The 23,683-nt window shown below is 44.1% G+C and overlaps 1 protein-coding gene across 1 annotated transcript in view; it reads right to left on the bottom strand.

The window, feature by feature from the left end:
• Positions 1-23,683, bottom strand: part of LOC115075651 (IgGFc-binding protein-like) — a 152,608-nt gene that overhangs the window by 82,516 nt on the left and 46,409 nt on the right. The window contains exons 4-6 of the mRNA XM_029576225.1: positions 18,971-20,233; positions 17,988-18,328; positions 12,245-12,815 (exon numbers count right to left, since the gene is read on the bottom strand). Of these exons, the coding sequence (XP_029432085.1) occupies positions 12,245-12,815; positions 17,988-18,328; positions 18,971-20,233 (2,175 nt within the window). The remainder of the gene's footprint in view (positions 1-12,244; positions 12,816-17,987; positions 18,329-18,970; positions 20,234-23,683) is intronic.

Genomic DNA, 23,683 nt, shown 5'->3' with positions numbered 1-23,683 from the left:
CTTTTTTTTCTCATACTTATCTGTTACTCTTGGCCCTTATTAGTAACTTTTCTGGTTCTATTTCCCTTCCACCCCCACCATTAATGTAGAGAGCAGTGCTGGAGCTGCATCCAAGTGAAGTATCAGGCTTAATTGGTTAGGGGTAGTAACAATAAGCAAGCTACTCCCACGCTTATTTGTTTACCCAGCCTGTGCCATTCAGTCCTTGTTGGTTGTTGTCTGAATATAATTCCTCTTTTCTTTATTCCCCCCTGCCGTTGAAGCAGTGAATTGCGCTGGATATGTATTCCAAGTGAAGTATCAGGCTTAATTGATTCGGGGTAGTAACCGCCATAACAAGCAAGCTACTCCCACGCTTATTTGTTTACCCAGACTATGCAATTCAGTCCTTGTTGGTTGTTGCCTGAATATAAATCATCTTTTCCTCTTGAATATAAATCCTCTTTTCCTCTGACTTGCCCAAGGTCACAAGGCATGTCATTGCGGGAAGCAGGATCTGAATGCTGGTTTCTTTTGCACTCAGGCAATTGCTTTAACCACTAGCCTAATCTCCTCTTAAGACTATTATTATCCACACAAGGTGAAAAGTTTGTGATATGTAAAAGTAGAAAGAAAACCATAAAATGACAGCTTTAGGATTTTGTGGCACTATTTATCTGGACATCAGGGAGGAGAAGGTCTAAGACAAGGCCCTCCAGTTTCCAGTGGAAACTCAGGGGCAGATTTTGTAGCAAAAAATGTGAAAATTCTGAGGGAAATGTTTGTCAATCTTTATTTTACATTATAAGAAGTAAGTCATTTTCTAACGTTGCATGTGTCTGTACAGGGAGGATATCTCAAGGATGAAGAGTGGGTGAGGGCCAGGGATGGGGATAGTAACATAGTAACAGTAATGACGGCAGAAAAAGACCAAAATGGTCCATCTAGTCTACCCAACAAGCTTCCCAAGGTAGTAAATGCTGCTCCATGCAGGTTACCCCAACGTTTCTATTAAGGGTAGTAACTGCCACTCTGTTAAGGGTAGTAACTGCCGCTCCATGCAGGTTACCCCATTGTTTCTGTTAAGGGTAGTAACTGCCGCTCCGTGCAGGTTACCCCCATGTTTCTGTTAAGGGTAGTAACTGCCGCTCCATGCAGGTTACCCCATTGTTTCTGTTAAGGGCAGTAACTGCTGCTCCGTGCAGGTTACCCCCATGTTTCTGTTAAGGGTAGTAACTGCCGCTCCGTGCAGGTTACCCCCATGTTTCTGTTAAGGGCAGTAACTGCTGCTCCGTGCAGGTTACCCCCATGTTTCTGTTAAGGGCAGTAACTGCCGCTCCGTGCAGGTTACCCCCATGTTTCTGTTAAGGATTGTAACTGCCACTCCGTGCAGGTTACCCCCATGTTTCTGTTAAGAATTGTAACTGCCGTTTCCGTGCAGGTTACCCCCATGTTTCTGTAAAGGGTAGTAACTGCTGCTCTGTGCAGGTTACCCCCATGTTTCTGTTAAGGGCAGTAACTGCTGCTCCGTGCAGGTTACCCCCATGTTTCTGTTAAGGGCAGTAACTGCCGCTCCGTGCAGGTTACCCCCATGTTTCTGTAAAGGGTAGTAACTGCCACTCCGTGCAGGTTACCCCCATGTTTCTGTTAAGAATTGTAACTGCCGTTTCCGTGCAGGTTACCCCCATGTTTCTGTAAAGGGTAGTAACTGCTGCTCTGTGCAGGTTAGCCCCATGTTTCTATTAAGAGCAGTAACTGCTACACCATGCAGGTTAGCCCCATGTTTCTGTTAAGGGTAGTAATTGCCACTCCATGCAGGTTACCCCCACATTTCTGTTGTAACTGCTGCTCCGTGCAGGTTACCCCCATGTTTCTATTAAAGGTAGTAACTGCCGCTCTGTGCAGGTTACCCCCATGTTTCTGTTAAGGGTAGTAACTGCCGCTCTGTGCAGGTTACCCCCATGTTTCTGTTAAGGGTAGTAACTGCCGCTCTGTGCAGGTTACCCCCATGTTTCTGTTAAAAGTAGTAACTGCTGATCTGTGCAGGTTACCCCCATGTTTCTGTAAAGGGTAGTAACTGCCGCTCTGTGCAGGTTACCCCCATGTTTCTGTAAAGGGCAGTAACTGCCGCTCTGTGCAGGTTACCCCTATGTTTCTCTTAAGTGCAGTAACTGCCGCTCCGTGCAGGTTACCCCCAAGCTTTTTTTTTTATTCCCGTCCTCTAGCATTTAGGGATCTACAGTGATGGGAGATCAAGGGAGGGATGGAGGGAAGATGGAGTTTGAGGAAGGGGAAGAGAAGGTAGGTGGGGTTGTGTTCCGGGATCTGGGAAGAAGGGAGAGGACGGAAGGGAGGCTCCATGTTATGGGAGACAGGATCTGAGATTAAGGATCTGAACTGTGGAGATGAGGAGGGAGGGGAAGGGAGAGGGGTCTCTTAGATGCAAAGCATTAGCGCCTGGGGGCCAATGCTGCTTGCGGTGACAGAAAGTCACTAATACAAACCCCAGAAAAGAAACGAACTGACGCTGCCTGTGGAGCGAAAGCTTCCTTGCCTGCAGACAGGCCGGCAATAGAGTTTTCTTTGCTCCTTCCCTCTGTGGTACGGCAAACAAAAAACAGCCTCTGATAAAAGAACGAGACCGAGAGTCACAGACCGTGATGTAAAATTTCTAAATTCTTCCAAAATTTCCAAGTTTCCATTTCTGACCATCAGGAAAACAACGATTCCAAACGTGTTCTTTTTTTCCAACCTGCACTCATCTCTGCAGCCTCACTGCCTGCCCCCTCACCAAATACAGAATAACTGACTACAAATCAGAAAGAGAAACAGAGCGAAAAGCTGAACTGGAAACCCCAAAATGCCTGCAGTATAACACCACAGCAATGCATGGAAAGATACACTAAGGGGCCGATGCAATATTAAATATAACACCACAATATAACAATATAACCACAATATAACCACAATATAACAATATAACACCTCAGCAATGCATGGAAAGATACACTAAGGGGCCGATGCAATATTAAATATAACACCACAATATAACAATATAACCACAATATCACAATATAACCACAATATAACAATATAACACCTCAGCAATGCATGGAAAGATACACTAAGGGGCCGATGCAATATTAAATATAACACCACAATATAACAATATAACCACAATATCACAATATAACCACAATATAACAATATAACACCTCAGCAATGCATGGAAAGATACACTAAGGGGCCGATGCAATATTAAATGCGGAAAGCGGGCTCTTACTTTTCAGCGCCCGCTTTCTTAATGCACACACGGTGCCTGCAAGGGGGGGCGCCATGCAATAGGCAAATGAGAGGGGTCACGCTAGCATGGAGGCGCTAGGGTCGCCTGCGCGACCTTAATGCCTGCTTGCTGATGCGACCCCCGCGGCAGCTGCCGGTAAACTCAGCGTCGGTTTTCATAATCGGCCGTCTGCCAGTAATGAAAGCGGCTGCCGATAACTCACCGGAGGAGCACGACTAAGAGGCCTGCCCCGTAGTGCGCCCCTTAATGCTGTTCCTGTCAAGCCACTAACACACCAAAGAAACGCCAAGAGCCAAGAGACAGAGGACAGCAAAACCATCTCGATCTGACTCACTTGTCAAACAAGTAACTCTTCACTTAAAACATTCCACGGCTCAGACCTGCCCACTTTCACCACCTCCCAACAATCTCACCCCAAACAACAAACCCTTCGTTGCTCCACTGACAAACAACACCCTCTACCCTCCATCCCATAAACACGATGTTCCACCAGATACCCATCCTAAAACACTACAATCCTAAGCATAACACCTCACTCTTTACCCACCCCTGCTCCCAACCCCGGTCACTGTTACCTATTACTCTTACCCCTTTCACTCAACTCATTGGATTCACAGCTTTCACTCTTATGCTTTTCAACTCGCGATCTATAGTTAAAAAAACCACCCAGACTTACCGATATCCTCCTGGATGAAAAACCTGACTTATGTGCCATAACTGAGACATGGCTCAAAGTTACACATTCAGTCCTATTAAACCAACTCCCAAACAAGACATAGGACAACATCTCTATTCCAATACCCCAAAAAAAAGGTGGAGGGCTCCTACTCGCTGCAAAAACTGAACTTAAACTACTACCTCAATCTGTCACCACCCACCCCAAACTTGAAATTGGATAATTCAAATCTTCTAAACTGCAAATTTGCTTGGTATACTCCCCCCAGGCCTGCTGAAAAAAACGTATCCCCCCCCCCATTATTGAATTTATAACCAAACATATCAACATAGACTCCCCGGCCATTATCCTTGGAGATTTCAATCTCCACGTAGATGCAAAACCACTTTCTACCAGTTGTGACTCGCTCCTGACCGCATTCAATGCAATGGGCTTCAAACAGATCATATCCAAACCCACCCACAAAACAGGCCACTCCCTAGGTTTAATTTTTATAATCTCCCTAATCCTCCCTGAGCCCCCCTCTATTACACCTGTCCCCTGGTCTGACCACTTTGTCATCAGAACAACCTGCTCCATAATAAACACCTCCTCTCCCTCACACTCAAGAAACACCATTCAATTCAGAAAGCCATGCACCAAGGAAGACCTAACCTTAGGCCTATCCAAAGATCTCAGCAAACTAGACCTAACCAACCCTGACTCCGCCCTATCATGGTGGAATCACCTCACCAGCTCCATTGCTAACAATCTCTGCCCATCACAAATCAAAGAAATAAACTCTACCCATTACAAAAAAAACCATGGTACACCCCAGAATTTAAAAAAATGAAACACAACCTGAGAACCCAAGAAAAAAGATGGAGCAAAGAATCTTCTGTCACACATCTTTCATCATCCAAAACCTCCCTACACATATACTGTGAGACCATAAACAAAACCAAACGAGACTTCTATGTCTTGAGAATGCATAACTTACAATTCAATGCCCATGCCCTGTTCGAATATGTCTCAACGCTAACAAACACATCACCCACTCCCTCACCTGATGAAAACACCGAAGCTAAATGCGAAGACTTAGCATCATACTTCCACAACAAAATTACCAAACTTACAACGTGCTTCCCTACCTCTCCCTCACGCACCAGAACCCATCCCAAACAACTGAATGCTGAACTAAATGCCTTTGAGACCACAGCTTCCTCTGAAGTCAAATCCATCCTAAAGAAAATGAGACCATCATCACACACATCAGATACAATTCCCACCAAATCCTTACCCTCCATCCCTAATATTATATCAAAACCCATAGCCAACATCATTAACTGATCCATTACCCTCGGCTCAGTACCAAAACCCCTCAGACTAGCCATAATTAAACCCATATTTGAGAAACCAAAACTCGACCCTACTGATCTAGCTATCTATCGCCCCGTTTCTAACCTACCCTTCATTTCTAAAATCCTCGAAAAAACAGTGAACCTGCAACTAACGGACTACCTAGATAAGCATCACATCCTCTTCCTATCCCAATATGGATTCCGCAAACACCAAAGTACTGAAACCCTCCTTATCTCACTAACAGATTACCTCCTCAAAGGCCTTGACAAAGGACAATCATACATCCTGGCACTATTAGACATATCCTCTGCTTTCGATACCATCAGCCACGACATCCTTATTGATAGGCTCACAGAAATAGGCATCAGAGGAACTCCACTTCAATGGTTCAAATCCTACCTTAACGACATGCAAAACAAAGGTAAAATAAGTAACAATGAATCCGAGGCTATGGACCTAACATGAGGTGAACCACAGGGATCCTCTCTCTCATCCACCCTATTCAACATATACTACTACCACTCTGCCATCTCCTCTCCAAACTCGATATTCTGCACTTCATATATGCAGACGATGTTCAAATCCTCATACCCATGACCGATACCATACATAATTCCCTTAACACATGGGAAGCAGCACTCTCATCAATCAACAGCCTCCTTACCAACCTTAACCTTGCCTTCAATGCATCCAAAACGGAACTCATGATAATTTCCCCAAAACACACACAAAAAAACCCCCATCCTCCCACTCCCCCACCCCCCTCAATCTCCTTTTTGCAACATGTACAAGACCTTGGAGTCACACTCGACAACCAAATCAACCTAAAAAGATTCATAAACTCCACAATAAAAGAAAACTTCAAATTACACACCCTAAAGAAACTCAAACCACTCCTACACCTTAATGATTTCTACACTGTACTCCAGGCCACTATATTATCAAAATTAGACTACTGCAACTCCATACTCCTAGGTCTCCCGAAAAACGCAACCTACCCCCTCCAACTACTCCAAAACGCCACCGCCCGAATTCTTACTAACACCTGCAAAAATGAACACATTACCCCAATTTTAAAGAAACTTCACTGGCTCCCAGCATCATCTCGGATCCACTGCAAGACCCTTACACTCATACACAAATCCCTACATAATCATGATATGCAATGGTTTAATGATTCCTTAAGATTCTGCTCCCCTTCAAGACCCACCAGGACTCAATACACAGCCACACTACACATGCCATCACCAAAACTCACATCCCTCACCACCACTAATGATCGGGCCGTATCCATTGCAGGCCCAGGCCTATGGAACACCATGCTAACCGACCTTCGACTAGAACTCTGCCCAAAAAAATTCAAACAGAAACTAAAGACATGGCTATTCAGACAAGCCTATACTTGATATACCAAACTCTATCACCCACTCCCATAACGGAAATACACTCAATTGTTCTCTTCCCTCTCTCCACCTGCTGATACCTCTTCAGCATATCACTCATCTAATGCAATATCCCCCCCCCCCCGCAAAGCTTTTGCTTCTGAAATCCTAGTTTCACATCTCTGTTTGCCACCTGTCCTAAAATAATCGCTACCTAATGTAAATTTGATACCTAATGTAAATATGTTTGTTCACCTGATCTAAGTTAATCGCTATACAATTGTTCCAATGTAATCTTCTGCCTTCTTATACCCCTATTCAATGTTATCTAAAGTTTCAGACTGTAAATGTTTTCTACTCTGGTTGATTTCAGTTCCATGTGAAGCCTTCTGTTTGCTGCATTGAGTTCCATGTAAACTGATGTGATGTTCCCAACGAATGTAGGTCTATAAAACTTTTAAATAAATAAATAAATAAAATAAATATCCCTACTGACTGCCTCCCTCTCTCTCAGGCACTCACACACAGACATACACTGGCTCCCTTTCTCTCAGGCACACATACACACACACACACACAAGCTCCCTCTCTCAAGCAAACACAAACCCCTCCCTCTCAGGCACATGTGGTTTACACAGAGCCTCATACATACACTTCCTCTCTCTCAGGTACACATGCTTACACACACACACTCTCTCTCATACACACACTTCCTCTCTCTCAGGCACACATGCTTACACACACACACTCATACACATACTTCCACTCTCAGGTACAAATGTTTACACACATTCATACACAAGCTTCCTCTTTCACACACACACACACACACACACGCGCACACATACACACGCTTCCTCTCTCTCAGACACAAATGCTTACACGCACACACACATACACATGCTCTCTCTTGCAGGTACAATGCTTACACACACACACACACATACATATGCTTCCTCTCTCTCAGGCACACATCCTTACACACAGACACATAGACACACAAATGCACATACGCTTCCTCTCTCTCAGGTACACATGCTTACACACACACATGCTTCCTTTCTCTCAGGTACAAATGATTACACACATACACACACTTATATACACACTTCCTCTCTCAGGCACACATGCTTACACACACACACACACTCACGTCCTCTCTCTTATTCACAAAAGCTTATATACACATATTCACATGCCATCTCTCTCTCTCAGGTATACATGCATAAACACACACTCATACACATGCTTCCTCTCTCTCAAGCACACATGCTTACAGACACATACACATGCACCTTCTCTCTCAGGTACACTTGCTTACACACACACACATTCATACATATACTCCCTCTCTCTCAGGCACAAATGCTTACATGCACACCCACTCATGCACTTGCTTTTTTTCTCTGAGGTACACATGCTTACAAACACACACACATACATTCATACACATGCTTCCTCTCTCAGGCACACATGCTTACACACACAGACACCCATACACATGTTCCCTTTCTCTCAGGTATATGTGTCTACCCACACACATACTCCCTCTCTAGCAGGTGGGCAAGACTGATCCCTTTCCACTATGGGGCCTCTTTTAGTTGAGTTCCTGGGCAGGACGTGATCTCCCCAGCAGCCTCTGTGCCGCCTCCATTTTGGCTGCTGGGCAGGACGCGAGTGAGTGCTTCAACGGCAGGGGAGAAAGTTTGACACTTCACGCATATCCAGCATAGCCCTCTGCTTCAACGGCATGGGAGAAAGTTTGACACTTCACGCATATCCAGCATAGCCCTCTGCTTCAATGGCAGGGGAGCAAGACTGATACTTCACTTTCAATGCAAAGCCAGCATGGCTCTCTGCTTCAATGGCAGGGGGGGGGGGGAATGAAGAAAGGTGGATCTATATTCAGTCAACAACCAACAAGGACTGAATTACATAGTCTGGATAAACAGATAAGCATGGGTGTAGCTTGCTTATTGAGGTGGTTACTACCCCTAACTAAATTAAGCTAGATATTTCACTTAGATGCAGTTCCAACACTGCTCTCTACATTAATGGTGGGGGTGGAAGGGAAATAGAATACAAAAGGTTACTAAGAGCCAAGAGAAACCGATGTATGTGAGAGAAAAAAAAGTGTGTAAGCTTGCTGGGCAGACTGAATGGGCCGTTTGGTCTTCTTCTGCCTTCATTTCTATGTTTTTATGTTTCCAGTTGGGCTGCCAGGCGAAATGGGATCCCCTGGTGGCTGCAGGCCTCTTCTCTAATTTGACTGTGGTGAGACGAGCTCCACTGCGGCCCTGCTGGTCTTGCTGCATGGGGGGGGGGGGGGAACTGTTTGTGCCGAGGAGAAAGTTGTGCACAGCTGCACATGCGTGCAGTTTAGAATATTACCAGCAGTCATGGGCCTCCTTCAGTTTGGCTGCTGAGTAGAATTGGATCCCCAGCGGCCTTGGGTTACCAGTTCTGCTGGGAAATAAAGGCTCACGTGTGCCCCCTACAGTCTGGCACCTGGGGGGGCTTTGCCCTTCCCCCCTCCCCCCACTCGGACACCACTAGTGTTTTAACAACACTCCAGGCCTGCTCTACCTTCCTTTGCTAACTTCCTACCTAATCTGACAGGAACACACACACTCTCTCACACACTCTCTCACACACTCTCTCACACACAGCACCAATCATTTCTCTCATATGCACAAATACTTCCCTTCCCTTACAGATACACACATCCTCAACAATCTCCTCTAATTACCTAGCTCCTTTCAACCCCGCCCCCGATTCAGCCTATCCTAATAATAATGTCCCCAAAATGGTGCTCTTTTGTTATAGTCTGCTCCGGGCTAATGAGAAGAGGAGCTGGATTAGGGAACAGAGTAGCTTTTCTTTACTGGATCAAGAAGCAGAGAATTGTTCTCTTCTGGGTGAGATTCAGTAAATTTGGAAGGTAGCAAATCTTCAGCCAGGCTGTCACCCCCAGAATTGTGATGCCCTAGGCCTTTTGACAAATCCAGGCCTGCATTCACACTTCATGCCTCATACCTCATGTTTTCAAACTAGCTTTAGGCACATTTCCTTAAGGGAAAACATTTCTAGGGTCATGCAGGCCAATAGTGAATATTGTAGCCTTAAAACAGCACATTTAACTCAAAGAAATTGGTTGAAACCTTATATGATTGTAAAATATCACCAAGGGCAATTCTTCTTTGCTTTATACTGCAATCATTCACAATCAACAATGCCTAAGGCAGGGTTTCCAAACCTGTCCTGGGGACCCTATAGTGAGTTGCGTTTTCTGGATATCCACGAGATAAATTTGTATACAACAGAAACCCAGTATATGTAAATTAACCTTATACATATTCATTGTGGAAATCCTGTAAACTCGACCGGCTGTAAGGCCCCCAGAACCGGATTGACTGAAGTGCAGGAATGTGGACTCCATTTCTCCATCCCTAGTGTACAGCAGAAGATTGTTGTTATTGCAAAAAGGTGGAGATGTGAAGGTAAAAGAGATGGATACGGGCAAGATAAAGGCTAAAGGCCAGATGTGAAGGTTAGACAATGATGAAGTCCATTTTCAGTCAGTGCCTGGATAGCAGTTAGCCGGATAAACTTATAGTGCAGCTACACTATTGCTTATAGCTGGCTAACTTTATCCAACTAATGTTATGACAGGTGTACGGGTTGATAAATTATCCAGCTAATCTGAATAATGGGATTAGCCAGCTAATTGATATGACTAACTCAACTCCTCCCAGTTATCTGGCTAAATTTTAGTTGGCTAACTTATTAGACAGATAAGCGCCCAGATTTCAGTTAGCCGGATCAGTTCTGATTTAGGAGGCTAAATGCTTTTGAATATGACCCTCTAAACGGAGAAATTCCAAGCATTTTGCATTTACCTTCAGTTTCTGGTTTCCATCATATTTTAAAACTCAAGCTAAAAGTCTGTCTATTGAAGGCAGTCCTGCGAGCGCAGCCATTTGCCCCTTTTCTTACCCCCATGGGGGTAATTGTTTGGTAAAGGTGCTTTATTCAGACTTTCTGTTTCGGGAGAGATGGGAGGAGGCTGGAATGGCTCCTGGTTGGCTGCTTTCCCAGAAGGTGGAAGGTGCTTTGGGTAGGGGGGGGGAGGGATTTGTCTTAATTCACCTCAGTATCTTCGTTGCTATATGTCCCAGTTTACCTTTAGTTATGTGCATTCAGAAGGTAGGGTCATGTGATAAGTGCATTGAAGGGGGGTTCGGCAGGTACCTGGGGGCGGCGGCGGGGGAAGGAATGGTGGAGGTCAGCTTCGTGAAAATGAAGGTTTATCGTAATATGATGGGGCTCAAGGAATGGACTTCAGTTTTCATTACTTATTGTTAATTGTAATCTTGGGCTCGGGTGGAGTTAACATTTTCCAATAAACTGTGGCCTTGGCTCTAATCCAACTGTCCTGTATGTGGTTTGTGTTTATTTGGTATAGCAGGGAGGGGGGATGGGTGTTGCCCATGTTATTAAAAATTATGCAAAGGCATCTGCAACTATATTGCAAATGAACTGTAAAGTTTTGAAATAGTGCTGCTTTTGTTTATTTCATAAATTTGGGACCAGGCAAAAACCCATGTGAAAGAAAGCATGCATGTTAGCAGATGTAGAGATAGCGCTGCATGCACGTTAGCGGATGGAGAGATAGAGCTGCATGCATGTTAATGGATGGAGAGATAGTGCTGCATGCATGTTAACGGATGTAGAGATAGCGCTGCATGCACGTTAGCAGATGGAGAGAGAGCGCTGCATGCACGTTAATGGATGGAGAGATAGAGCTGCATGCATGTTAGCGGATGGAGAGATAGTGCTGCATGCATGTTAACGGATGGAGAGATAGCGCTGCATGCACGTTAACAGATGGAGAGAGAGCGCTGCATGCACGTTAATGGATGGAGAGATAGAGCTGCATGCATGTTAGCGGATGGAGAGATAGCGCTGCATGCACGTTAACGGATGGAGAGATAGCGCTGCATGCACGTTAGCGGATGGAGAGATAGAGCTGCATGCACGTTAACAGATGGAGAGATAGCGCTGCATGCATGTTAGCGGATGGAGAGATAGAGCTGCATGCATGTTAGCGGATGGAGAGATAGTGCTGCATGCATGTTAATGGATGGAGAGATAGAGCTGCATGCATGTAATGGATGGAGAGATAGTGCTGCATGCATGTTAACGAATGGAGAGATAGAGCTGCATGCATGTTAGCGGATGGAGAGATAGTGCTGCATGCATGTTAATGGATGGAGAGATAGAGCTGCATGCATGTAATGGATGGAGAGATAGTGCTGCATGCATGCTAACGGATGGAGAGATAGAGCTGCATGCATGTTAACGGATGGAGAGATAGCGCTGCATGCATGTTAGCGGATGGAGAGATAGCGCTGCATGCATGTTAGCGGATGTAGAGATGGTGCCTCTAGATTGTTGCCTGAGTCCTCTGATGTGGGCCCTTGTCCTTTCTGCCTGAGTCACTGAGCTGTTTTCTCAAGTAAAATGTCTGCTATTGTACACTATAATTAATGCTTTACTCACGGCATCCAGATATATTCCTCCATTCATAGATGGCAACGTTATTCCTCTGGCAGATTTCACCATATGCCGTCAAGTACTGGCATAGGATTTGCTGGTAGCCATCATTCAAGCACATGTCGTACACACAGCTGTCCATGTAGACTTGGGGGTCAATCACAGAATAGCACTCTCTGAAGGGGCCATCCACCTGCTTGGTGATCAAGCCACAGAAGAGCTCGCTCTCATATTTATTCTGCAAATCCTGGCTGCACGTTTGGCATTCTCCATTGCAGTCATCCCAGCAAAACATGTCACCGTCTTCTACCTTCCAGCTTTTTCCAAAATCAGTAGCACTGGGAGCTGCCACCTCCTCTGGAGTCATAAAATCATCGTTAGGGTCCCCGTTGTAGTTGCCGCACATGCCGCAGACACTCCCAAAGTAGCTGCTGGATATCTGCACTTTTAAAAACTGGTTCCAGTCATAGTACACCTTCAAATTGTCAGTCTGGATGAGAAGAGAGCTTCCTGTCTGGTAAAGTTGAAGCTCTCCATCGTTCAAAGTGATGGGTAAACTCAACAGCTGATTGTCCACCTAGAAGAAAATAAATATACCAACATCTTCATTATCATCACTACTACCACATTCACTAGGATGTCACAGACTGCATGAAAGCTTGTATGCATTGCACATAGCCATTATTTGATTATGAACAGCTTTTAAATTAGACGATGGGTGAAAGCCTACAGTCGCTTCAGAACGATGCATCTTTGAAGGATACTATGAGAACAGAGACATTAGGATTTCCCAGAAGAGAGGTTGCAATGCAAGTTAAAGTGGACCAGATGCCTTTAAGGAAAGGACAAAAAGATTCCTATACAAGTTGTCAATACAAGCAAAAAAACATTTATTTATTTATTTATTTATTTATATTCCACTTTTTGCAAATTCAAAGCAGATTACATTCAGGTACTTTGGGGATTTCCTTATCCCCAGAGGGGCTTACAGTCTAACCCTAGATGGACTAAACTGTGATGCTTTTTCACGGGAGGGGTCCCATTATCACAGGGGGCTGTCTCTATGATAGTGGGGCCCCTCCCCCCCAAAATAATTGAGGCTCCATGGTACATTCTTTTGTGTTGTGATCAAATCTCACGGGGCCAAATAATGTGCGATGCGGCCCCAACCTCAAGGGCCCAACTTCAGTCTTAAAAGGCCACTGCCTCCCCCCCCCCAAAAATAGCAAGAAAGTGGTGAAGTGGAGTGGGGATCAAGGTTCAAGGCTGACCTCCGGTTCAAGCTGGCGCCACCACCCAACTCCTCCCAAAGTTTAAAAATAAAAAAAAGAACCTGTGTGGCAACGGCCCCACCCTCCCAATCCCCCTACCAAATCCATCAAAATAAGATCTTGTCCTGCTTCTGGGACCCCCCCCCCAGTCCCACCCCAGTCAATCAACATCTCGACCAGGCCCCAGCCCCTCAGTCCCCTCCCAGTTCATCAACATCTCAGTAAGAACCCAGTCCACCCATCTCCCCCACCCCACAGTCCATCAACATCTTGGCCAAACCCTAGCCCCCTTTCTCATACCCACACCCTCCCCAAACGTTTAAAGTCTAAAATAGGGTCTTAGCTATTGCCTCCCCTTCAGCCATCATGCCCCCACCCCCTGGCCATGCCCCTGCATGCGCCTGAACCTTAAATTGCAGTAGAGGATCCCATATTGGGGCCAAATGCACCTTCACACCCAGCCCGGGGAGCACCATTTTCCAAAATGGCATTGGCTGGACCTTGTCCCATCCATATGACCGGGGTAAGGTCTGTGGATTTTACCTTGGCCCCTTGACCTGGGGGCCAAGGATGTCACTTTATGTAGGATCTGAGGGGGTGGGGAGGCCATTGCTGTGTGACTATATTTAGTCTCTTTTTTTATTTGGTGGAATCGGGTCCACCTCAAGTGACGGCCCCGAGTTGAGACAGGGGTCAGCCCTGAGCCCCACTTAATCTCCCCTCTTTGCTACAAACCTTTTCTTTTTTCACCGCCTCTAAATGCGAGGCGGGAGCCTCGGGACCAACATTAAGGTTTTGGGGCTCCTGCCTCACATTTACAGCATTTGAAATAGGTAGTGCTGACCACCTTCTCGGTCAGCCATGATAAAACATTTGCATAGGATTGTATGTCCTTGTTTGCATGCATTTGCGTTATTCATGCACAAAAATTGTATGTAATGAAGGTCATTGTAATCGGGGAGGGAACCTGGATGGGTAGATGCAAAATATCACATTTATTGTGTGATATCGCCATGATACTGCTCTGTTGGCGAGATATTGAACGATAAACACAATAAAGCACTCATTTCATAAGGAGCAGCAGTGGGATTTTAACTTGTAGCCCAGTGCTCTAACCATTAGGCTACTCTTCCATACTCTGAAAAGTCTGTATACAAATACTAGAAGTCTAAAGAATAAGTTGGGAGAGTTAGAGTATATAACACTCTATGAAGCAGTAGATATTTGGTGTCTCAGAGATCTGGTAGAAAGAGGATAACCAATGGGACACTGGGATACCAGGGTAGAAATTATATTGAAACGATAGGCTGGATCAACTTGGTGGAGGGTTGGCACAATATGTTAAAGAGGGCATTGAGTCTAACAGGATAAAAGTTCTGTAGGAAGCAAAATGCAATGTTGAATCTTTAGGGATAGAAATTCCAGGTGAACGGGGATTAAAATAGCAGTGGGGCTGGATTACCATCCACTTGGCCAGCAAGAACAAGCAGATAATAGTAACATAGTAATGATGGTAGAAAAAGACCAAATGGTCCATCCAATCTGCCCAGCAAACTGCTTATGGTAAGGGCAGTAATATTAAAAATCAAAACCAAGCAACTGTCACACCCACAACAAAATTATTGCTAGCAACATTTTTAGAGAGTGAGCAGCCTGCCTGATAATTCATACTAAATGCTGCTGCTTTTTCCATAATGTCTGCAAATCAGTACTCCAGGCTGTAAAAGTCAGGGCTCAGCATTGATTGTTGTCTGAATCCAATTCCCCTTTTCTTCTCCGCTCACTGTCAAAGAGGAGAGCAGGAAGCTGAAATCCAGAGCCTCCAGGGTAGCTTTCTCTGAAATGCTCCCTGTTCCACGCGCAGGTCCCCAGAGGCAGGCAGAGCTCCGGAGTCTCAATGCGTGGATGAGACGATGGTGCAAGGAAGAGGGATTCAGCTTTGTTAGGAACTGGGGAACCTTCTGGGGAAAGGGGAGACTTTTCTGAAAGGATGGGCTCCACCTTAAATCAGAGTGGAACCAGACTGCTGGCGCTAACCTTTAAAAAGGAGATAGAGCAGCTTTTAAACTAGAACAAAGGGGAAAGCCGACAGTCGCTCAGCAGCGCATGGTTCGGAGAAATGTATCCTTGAAGGATACTAATGAAACAGGAGAGTTAGGGCATCCCAACAGAGAGGTTCCATTAAAAGCAAACGAAGTCCATGTGCCTATTTGTAAAAAATCACCTGAGCTAAAGATTTCCAAATTATCCCTAAGAACTGAAAAGCAGGTTGTTAATACAAACAAAAACCACACTTTGCAATGTCTGATGCCAATGCCAGAAGTCCCCCAGCACAGTTGCAATTGGCTCTGACCCCTCCCCGCCCCTTTTCCGAAGGCCCGGGACATAGGCGCATCCCGGGGCTTTACATGCATGGCTGGGCCTTTTTAAAATAGGCCCGGTGAGCGTAGGGCTTTTAAAATCCGGGCCATTATCCTTACCATAGATATCAGATATCCAATAGAACTGTTATTCACTGTAAGGATATAAAAACAGTGACACAACTACACATAAGAGACACCAATTTTCAAAGCCAATTTACACACATATTGCTGCTTTGAAAATGACTCCACCAAAACCACTAATTTGAATGCTTTTTCAGGAAAATTTACACATGCACTTTTTAAAATGCAAATGTACGCATGTAAATGAAAACCCCTCCCCAAGCCCGCCCCCCGGGAATTCCTCCGCTGAGTCTGGGTAAATGGCCGTGCATACAGGACATCTGAGACTGCATTTACCCACATGTTGGGCAGGAAATGTTATAACAGGCCACTTCCCCTGGTAAGGCACCATTTCACCCATGGAAATGCCTTCGCTCAATTACCCTGGTAGTGGATAATTTTGTCACATCATGCAAAAGTCAGCCAACAAACCTGCGCATAAGTTATATCAGTTTTCAAAGCAGGCTTGCATTATTCCAGCAGAACATTCTCAGTTACCCCTGTTGTCTGGTGCATGCAGTTCTGCACAATACTTTTTGAACTAAATATATGGTTAACTACTTCTATACGTTTACATGTTCCTCAAAAATATTTGTGGCCAGCTCATAAAGGTCTACTAATGGTTCCAACAATCAGATTAGCTGACTAAGTCAAGTACGCGAACGAGCAATCTCTATAGCTGGTACGAAACTATGGAACACTCTCCCCACAGATATAAGACTACAAGCCGATATGAAAACATTTAAAGCAGATCTCAAGACCTGGCTATTTAAGTGTGCATAAGCAGAATCGCAGTGATAAAACCAAGCCTTAACCAGTGCTTGGTTAAGGCTATCATTGCGATTAGCCTTAACCAAGCACTGATGTCACTTTATCTATTTGTTGATCTTATTTCTAACTTATTTTTTAAAAATGATTGTTTATAATTATATTTTATGTTGTTTTAACTAATACGATACTTCTATTATTATTATATTTGTTTTGTTTTTATTGACTGCCTTTTTATTGTATTTTCATGCTTTGTACACTGTTATGATGGTTTTACTGAGATGACGGGATAGAAAAATGAATAAACCTTAAGTATGCCTGAAAGTCCGAAGCCCACCCAGACTCCATTCCTGGGATGCCTCTCCCTTTGCATGTACAAGTACATGCACACAGTGCACCCGCTCCAAACTTTGGCGAGTGCAGGCTACAAGCAATTTTATATTACATTTTATGCCCAGATTGGTCACAATTTTTCCATAGATCCATTTCTGCGCTGCTTTATCCAGAGAAATCCCTTTGAAAATATCCCTTTCTCTGAGAGCAGGTTTCCTTATTGCATCACGGCACAGCCTTAACTTGTTTCATGTTAGACTTGTACTTGCACGCCAAGGTTCAATTCAAGCTATGCAGAAATGTTTATGTGCTTGGCCCAAGCCTTGAAATCCAAATCAGGTGAAGGGGACAACTGCAGGAGAAAGTATAGGGGTGAAAACTGTAAAACTTGTAGAAAGGCGATGGAGACCATTCTGGGGATTAACCTACTTGAGTGTAAAGATGGGGCACGTGTATAACAATTTTATGTGGACATTCAAATAACAGAGGGTTTCTCTTGTCATCATCTGAACCAAGTGCCTTCTATCGAATCATCAGAAGACGCTGACCGCCACTACTACTACTACAGTCAACATAATCACTAACTCTTTATTTGAATGTTTTTATTCACCGAAGTTAACAAAGACAATTTCATAGGAAATGTTGCTAAGTCCCACATTATTATTGCAATTGTAGTCCAGCCAGTCCATTGCCCTCATTGTTCTGCAGAAGCTATTAAAATAGATGCTAGAAATCCAGGACTGGAATAAAATCTCATGATAACACTGAGCAGGCATTCAACTGATCTGAAAACACGTCTCTGCCATATAAGGTAATGATACAATTGTCCTGAGGATGTGTTAAACATCAGAACATATTAGCAAAATATAATAGAAGCAAAGCTTTTCAACTTACCCGCACTTGGCCGTATTCAAATGCCACTGCCGTGATACTGTATCCATATATCTGGAGTGTCATAAGGCCGATATAAGAAACCTTGGTGCTACCCCGGTTCTCATTCTTGGCGTCTATGTTGAAATCTGGAAGTGTGGTATCGTTCCCACAGTACTTGGCAATGGTGTAGGTGCAGGTGCCCTGGAATGCATAGTTCCAGCCATCAAAGGAGTGGTAGTGGGGGTCCCCAAAGGCCCAGCAGACTGCTTGTGAATCTGGCACACACACCGGCTGACCATTCAGGACGTTACACGTTTCCTTGTTTCTGCACTGCATTGTGTTGCAAGAAGCCAAAGACTTACCTAGGATAAAATGTTAGAACACGTTATCATGAGATAGTCCAGCAATAGTCAGCTTGGTTGAGGCCTCTTCTACCATTGTAAGGATTACTACATGGATAATGTGAGTTCCCTATTCAATAGATCGGTGCCTCTACAGCAAGGGTGGCCAATGCCAGTGCTCAGGAAGCACAAACAAGCCTGGTGTTCAGGATATCCATAAGGAATATATATTGCATACTGTGGAGGTAGTGCTTGCAAATCTATCTCGTGCATATTCATTGTAAGTATCCTGACAGCCAGGCCTATTTGTGGCTCTTGAGAACAAAGGTTGGCAATGCCTGCTCTACAGTTTTTCTGCTGAGACTGATAACAGTGGTGTTTACAATGATATTGACCTGCTTTGGAGGTGAAAGAAATACAACACACTATGACACTAAACAGACAACTTGTATTCCAGCAATTAGCGATAATAAAAGAGAAAATAAACTAGAACAAGCAAAAAAGAAAATCTATGAATATAACCAAAGAGAAAGCAAATAAGTCAAGAAAAAGGAAGATTTTTTTTAAGAATCTAGATAGCACTGCTTCTTTCCAGGTGCCAAAAATCAAAAAGGAAAAATCAAAGATAATGAAAAATACAAAGAGAATACTTTATATACTTACTGCCAATGCAAACTGCACTTGATCCATAACCTTCTGTGTCAGCAGATCCAACACTGAGCAGCTCAAAAGGTGAGTTTGGATGGTCTATTAGGTGGAAACTGAAGTCTGAACCAAAGTTGAATTCACCCCAACTGTATTCAGTATCTGCGATCTGCTGCCAGTTGACACTGCTAAGAGGTTTCCCATCAAATTCGAGTTCAGCAGTTGCTGAGGTCTTAGCTATGATAACAGCATAGTTTGTAAAACCTTGTTGTCCATGGATGTAATAGTCTGTGCAGTATGATGCATTATCTGGGATAGTCGTGAGGAACGGGCCATGCACATATCCCTTTACACTGTCCCACCCTGTGTGCCAGAGCACGACCTGAACGCCCACATCAGCAGAAATGGAAAGGGCATCAGTAACTTCCAGCTGCAGGAACTCTCCAGCTCCCAGGTTCTTGCTTTCCTTGGTGCTCCCAGTCTCGTAGTTTACCTGTGTGGGCTGAGAGGCAACAACATAGGCTATGTCTGGCTTTGCCTGATCAGACAGAGGGGGTACAAGGTAAGTTGTGTCCCGTTTTGAGACTGGCTTTGCCTGATCAGACACAGGGGGTACAATGTAAGTTGTACCCCATTTTGAGACTGGCTGGAGTTGCTCATACACATGGCTACAATTGGTGCTCATTGTGGTACAGGAGTGCCCTGTCATGACGGCTACTGGGTTTTGCGCTACAATTCTGGTTCCTGTCAGGTCGTCTATGCTCTGGAGCTGGATGCTCTCAAAAGACTGGAGTGCGATTGTAAGTTTGCTCCCTGTATCATAGTTCTGATTCTGATATGTAAGAGACCCATTCAAGTCGATGTCAATTGTTGTGCCCTGATATGCTGTAATGGAAAATTCATTGAGGACCTCTGATAGCCCCTCATTAGGGGTTACAAGGTAATATTCAGTGTCTAGTTCTTGCACAGGTAACAATACACTTGTGTCGGCATTGGAGGAGAGAACTGATATGTCGTTGTCAGCCTGAATGATAACAGTTTTGCTGGACTTCGTGTTCCCAGATATTTCTATTGATGATGGAATCTGGACAGACACGGTTTGCTGCTCATTGACTGTAAACGTTTTCGTAAAGTTAAACTGATTTAGAGAGATGGTAACAGAAGTGGAGTTAGTATAGCCAGTTATTGTGACCTGGAATCTGTCTGGGGGACAGTTCGTTTGGCAGTCCTCCATGAAGGTTGTGATGAACTCCTTCCCCTGAGGAACTGCTACACAGGCATCTATAACAGAAAAGCATGAAAGAAGAGCATCAGCAAGCTCCATCCAATTACTTACAGACATTTTTATACATGAATGAACAACAAAATAAAAAATGTGCATACAAAACATTTGGCTTAGTATGCTAGGCACAGAGTTTCAGCTGGATAAGTATAACCTTAGCCTGCTAGATTCCATGCAGTGAATATTTTACCTTGCAGAGTTGGCAGATTCGTTAGGTGGTTAAATATAGGGTGGCCCATGGAAACGTAGCCTGCTTCCAAAGCTACTTTTCCATGGGCCACCCTGTATATCCAGATAAAAGATAAGTGGCCTCAGAATCATGCTTGGGGTTGGAAGAAGAATTAGCTAGCTAGGGTCTGGTCTGCCATATAGCAGGCTTCATTGTAACTGGCAAAGTTTTAGCTGGCAAGATTTAGAGTCATTTTAATGCAAAAATTAGTTGTCTAGATTTCACTGGCAATCCCATTGATATTATTCTTTATTATTATTATTATCAATTCATTAATAATATTTATTTATTTGATTTATATTCTGCTTATTCGGGCACTTCAAAGCAGATAACATTCGGGTACAGGAAGTAGTTCCCTGTCCCCAGCGGGCTTATAATCTAAGGGCTGAATTTTAAAAAGGTTGCTTTTGCTAAAATGTCCACATATTCGAGTATCTGGGCTGAGCATGAGCTCCGCACATTTTAAAAGCCGCTAATTACACGAGTATATACGTGTGCTTGAGCAATAAATAAATGGGTGGGGCATGAGCAGGGCCAACAGTTACGTGCATGCAACTTTATTTTAAATTTGGCACAGCAGCTTGTTAGTCGCGTAGATTTACTGCAGCTGCCAGCTCCTGATGAGGGGTAGGCCTGCAGAAATCACTTTTTAGCTCTAACATGAAAGGGTGAGGAGTCAGCTAGGGAGAGTACAGAATGAAGAACCAGAGAGGTCTGGTTGACCTCATAAGAACATAAGAACATGCCATGCTGGGTCAGACCAAGGGTCCATCAAGCCCAGCATCCTGTTTCTAACAGTGGCCAATCCAGGCCATAAGAACCTGGCAGATACCCAAAAACTAAGTCTATTCCATGTTACCGTTGCTAGTAATAGCAGTGGCTATTTTCTAAGTCAACTTAATTAATAGCAGGTAATGGAATTCTCCTCCAAGAACTTATCCAATCTTTTTTTAAACTCAGCTACACTAACTGCACTAACCACATCCTCTGGCAACAAATTCCAGAGTTTAATTGTGTGTTGAGTGAAAAAGAACTTTCTCTGATTAGTTTTAAATGTACCACATGCTAACTTCATGGAGTGCCCCCTAGTCTTTCTATTATCCAAAAGTGTAAATAACCGATTCACATCTACCCGTTCTAGACCTCTCATGATTTTAAACACCTCTATCATATCCTCCCTCAGCTGTCTCTTCTCCAAGCTGAAAAGACCTAACCTCTTTAGTCTTTCCTCATAGGGAAGCTATTCCATCCCCTTTATCATTTTGGTCGCCCTTCTCTGTACCTTCTCCATTGCAACTATATCTTTTTTGAGATACAGCAACCAGAATTTTACACAGTATTTAAGGTGTGGTCTCACCATGGAGTGATACAGAGGCATTATGACATTTTCCGTTTTATTCACCATTCCCTTCCTAATAATTCCCAACATTCTGTTTGCTTTTTTGACTGCCGTAGCACACTGAACCGACGATTTCAATGTGTTATCCACTATGATGCCTAGATCTCTTTCTTGGGTGGTAATTCCTAATATGGAACCTAACATTGTGTAACTATAGCATGAGTTATTTTTTCCAATATGCATCACCTTGCACTTATCCACATTAAATTAATCTGCCGTTTGGATGCCCAATTTTCCAGTCTCACAAGGTCTTCCTGCAATTTATCACAATCGCTTGTGATTTAACTATCCCGCCCTCCCCCCAAATAATTCCCGTACTCGATTTAACGATTTTTCACGATAAATCGAGGGAATTCCTATTGTATCGAGTCCCTTACCGATTAATGATGATTTTAAAATTATTGGACAATAATTTAAATCGTTAAAAAACGATTCACATCCCTAGTGCCCATGCCCTTGTTTTAAAGTTACCATCTAAGTGTGTACCTGACGCAATGGAGGGTAAAGTGACTTGCCCATGGTCAGGAGTGGCAGTGGAATCTGATCCCTAGTATCCCTGGTTTGCAGCTTTATGGCTCTAAACACTAATGCCCTCTCCTTCAGTTGTTCTCACATTCACACTTGACTGACAGGTCCAAAGTAGAAATCCTACACCAGTAAGGAACGGGAGGGGGGGGGGGGGGGATGAATTGCTATCTGGGAGCCATCCTGGAAGAGGGGAAAATGAAAAACCTTATGTTGCTAGACAGGAAAGTGGAAAGGGGGAGAGAGGAATGCTAGGACAATGTTCAGGGTGATGATGGACAGAGGCCAGAGTAAGAGGCCTAGGAAAGGGGAACTAATGGGATGGTGGGAAGAGGGGTCAAGGGAATGGTGGGCAGAGCGAGGAGGTTGGTGGACAGGAGAGATGGTGGTGTGCAAAGAGTGTGGGGTCAGAGGGATGGTGGAAAGAGGGGATTAGGGAATGCTTGGTAGGAGATGAGGGGTGCATTGAGGGAGGTGCTGGGAAGAAGATGGGGGATCTTCTGGGGTGAGAGGAGGAATCACTTTTGGCCCTAGTCTAGGCCTAGAATCAGCAGCATCTGGAGAAGACAGGGGTAGGGGAAGGAGGCAGCAGTGTTGGATAGTGGTGGTGTTTTTATTTTTCCAGTGTTGCACTATAGACTCTGATTTTGGGGGTTCTCCAGTTCAGTTTGTACATTTTAGTTTCTAGATTGTGGTCCATTATTCTGCATTTGGAGAGGGTTTATCTGTGTTTCACATATGTGAGTTTCTGTTTGGGGGTCTATAGCAGTCTGACGTATTCAGTTTTAGTTTTCCTTAGGAGATGTTCCAAGGTCCAGGATAGGGTTGTTGCTGTTTGAATTTTGGGAGTTAGTAATGTTTTGGCCTTCGTCTAAGCAAAGCTATAGTTGATCAAAACATGTACTATTGATTCTTCAGTGATGCAATAAAACTTGTCAATAGAACATAAAACTGCACAGAACTTTGATGTGAAGAAACTTGTAAATAAATATTCTAATGTGCATTTCTTCTAGAGCAGGAATGGCCATAAACAGACCTGGTTTTTAGGATATCCACAATGAATATGCATGAGATAGATTTGTATGCACTGTCTCCATTGAATACAGATCTGCATATTAATTGTGGATATCCTGAAAACATGATTAGTTTGTGGCTTTCAAGGGCGGGAGTTGGCCACTCCTGCTCTAGAGCATAGCCTCTATAACAGGGGTCGGGAACCTTTTTGGCTGAGAGAGCCATGAACGCCACATATTTTAAAATGTAATTCCGTGAGAGCCATACTAACTACAACCTTCT

This window comes from Rhinatrema bivittatum, chromosome 14 (assembly GCF_901001135.1).
Source record: "Rhinatrema bivittatum chromosome 14, aRhiBiv1.1, whole genome shotgun sequence".
NCBI lineage: Eukaryota > Metazoa > Chordata > Amphibia > Gymnophiona > Rhinatrematidae > Rhinatrema > Rhinatrema bivittatum.
This window is presented reverse-complemented; position numbering and strand designations above follow the sequence as displayed.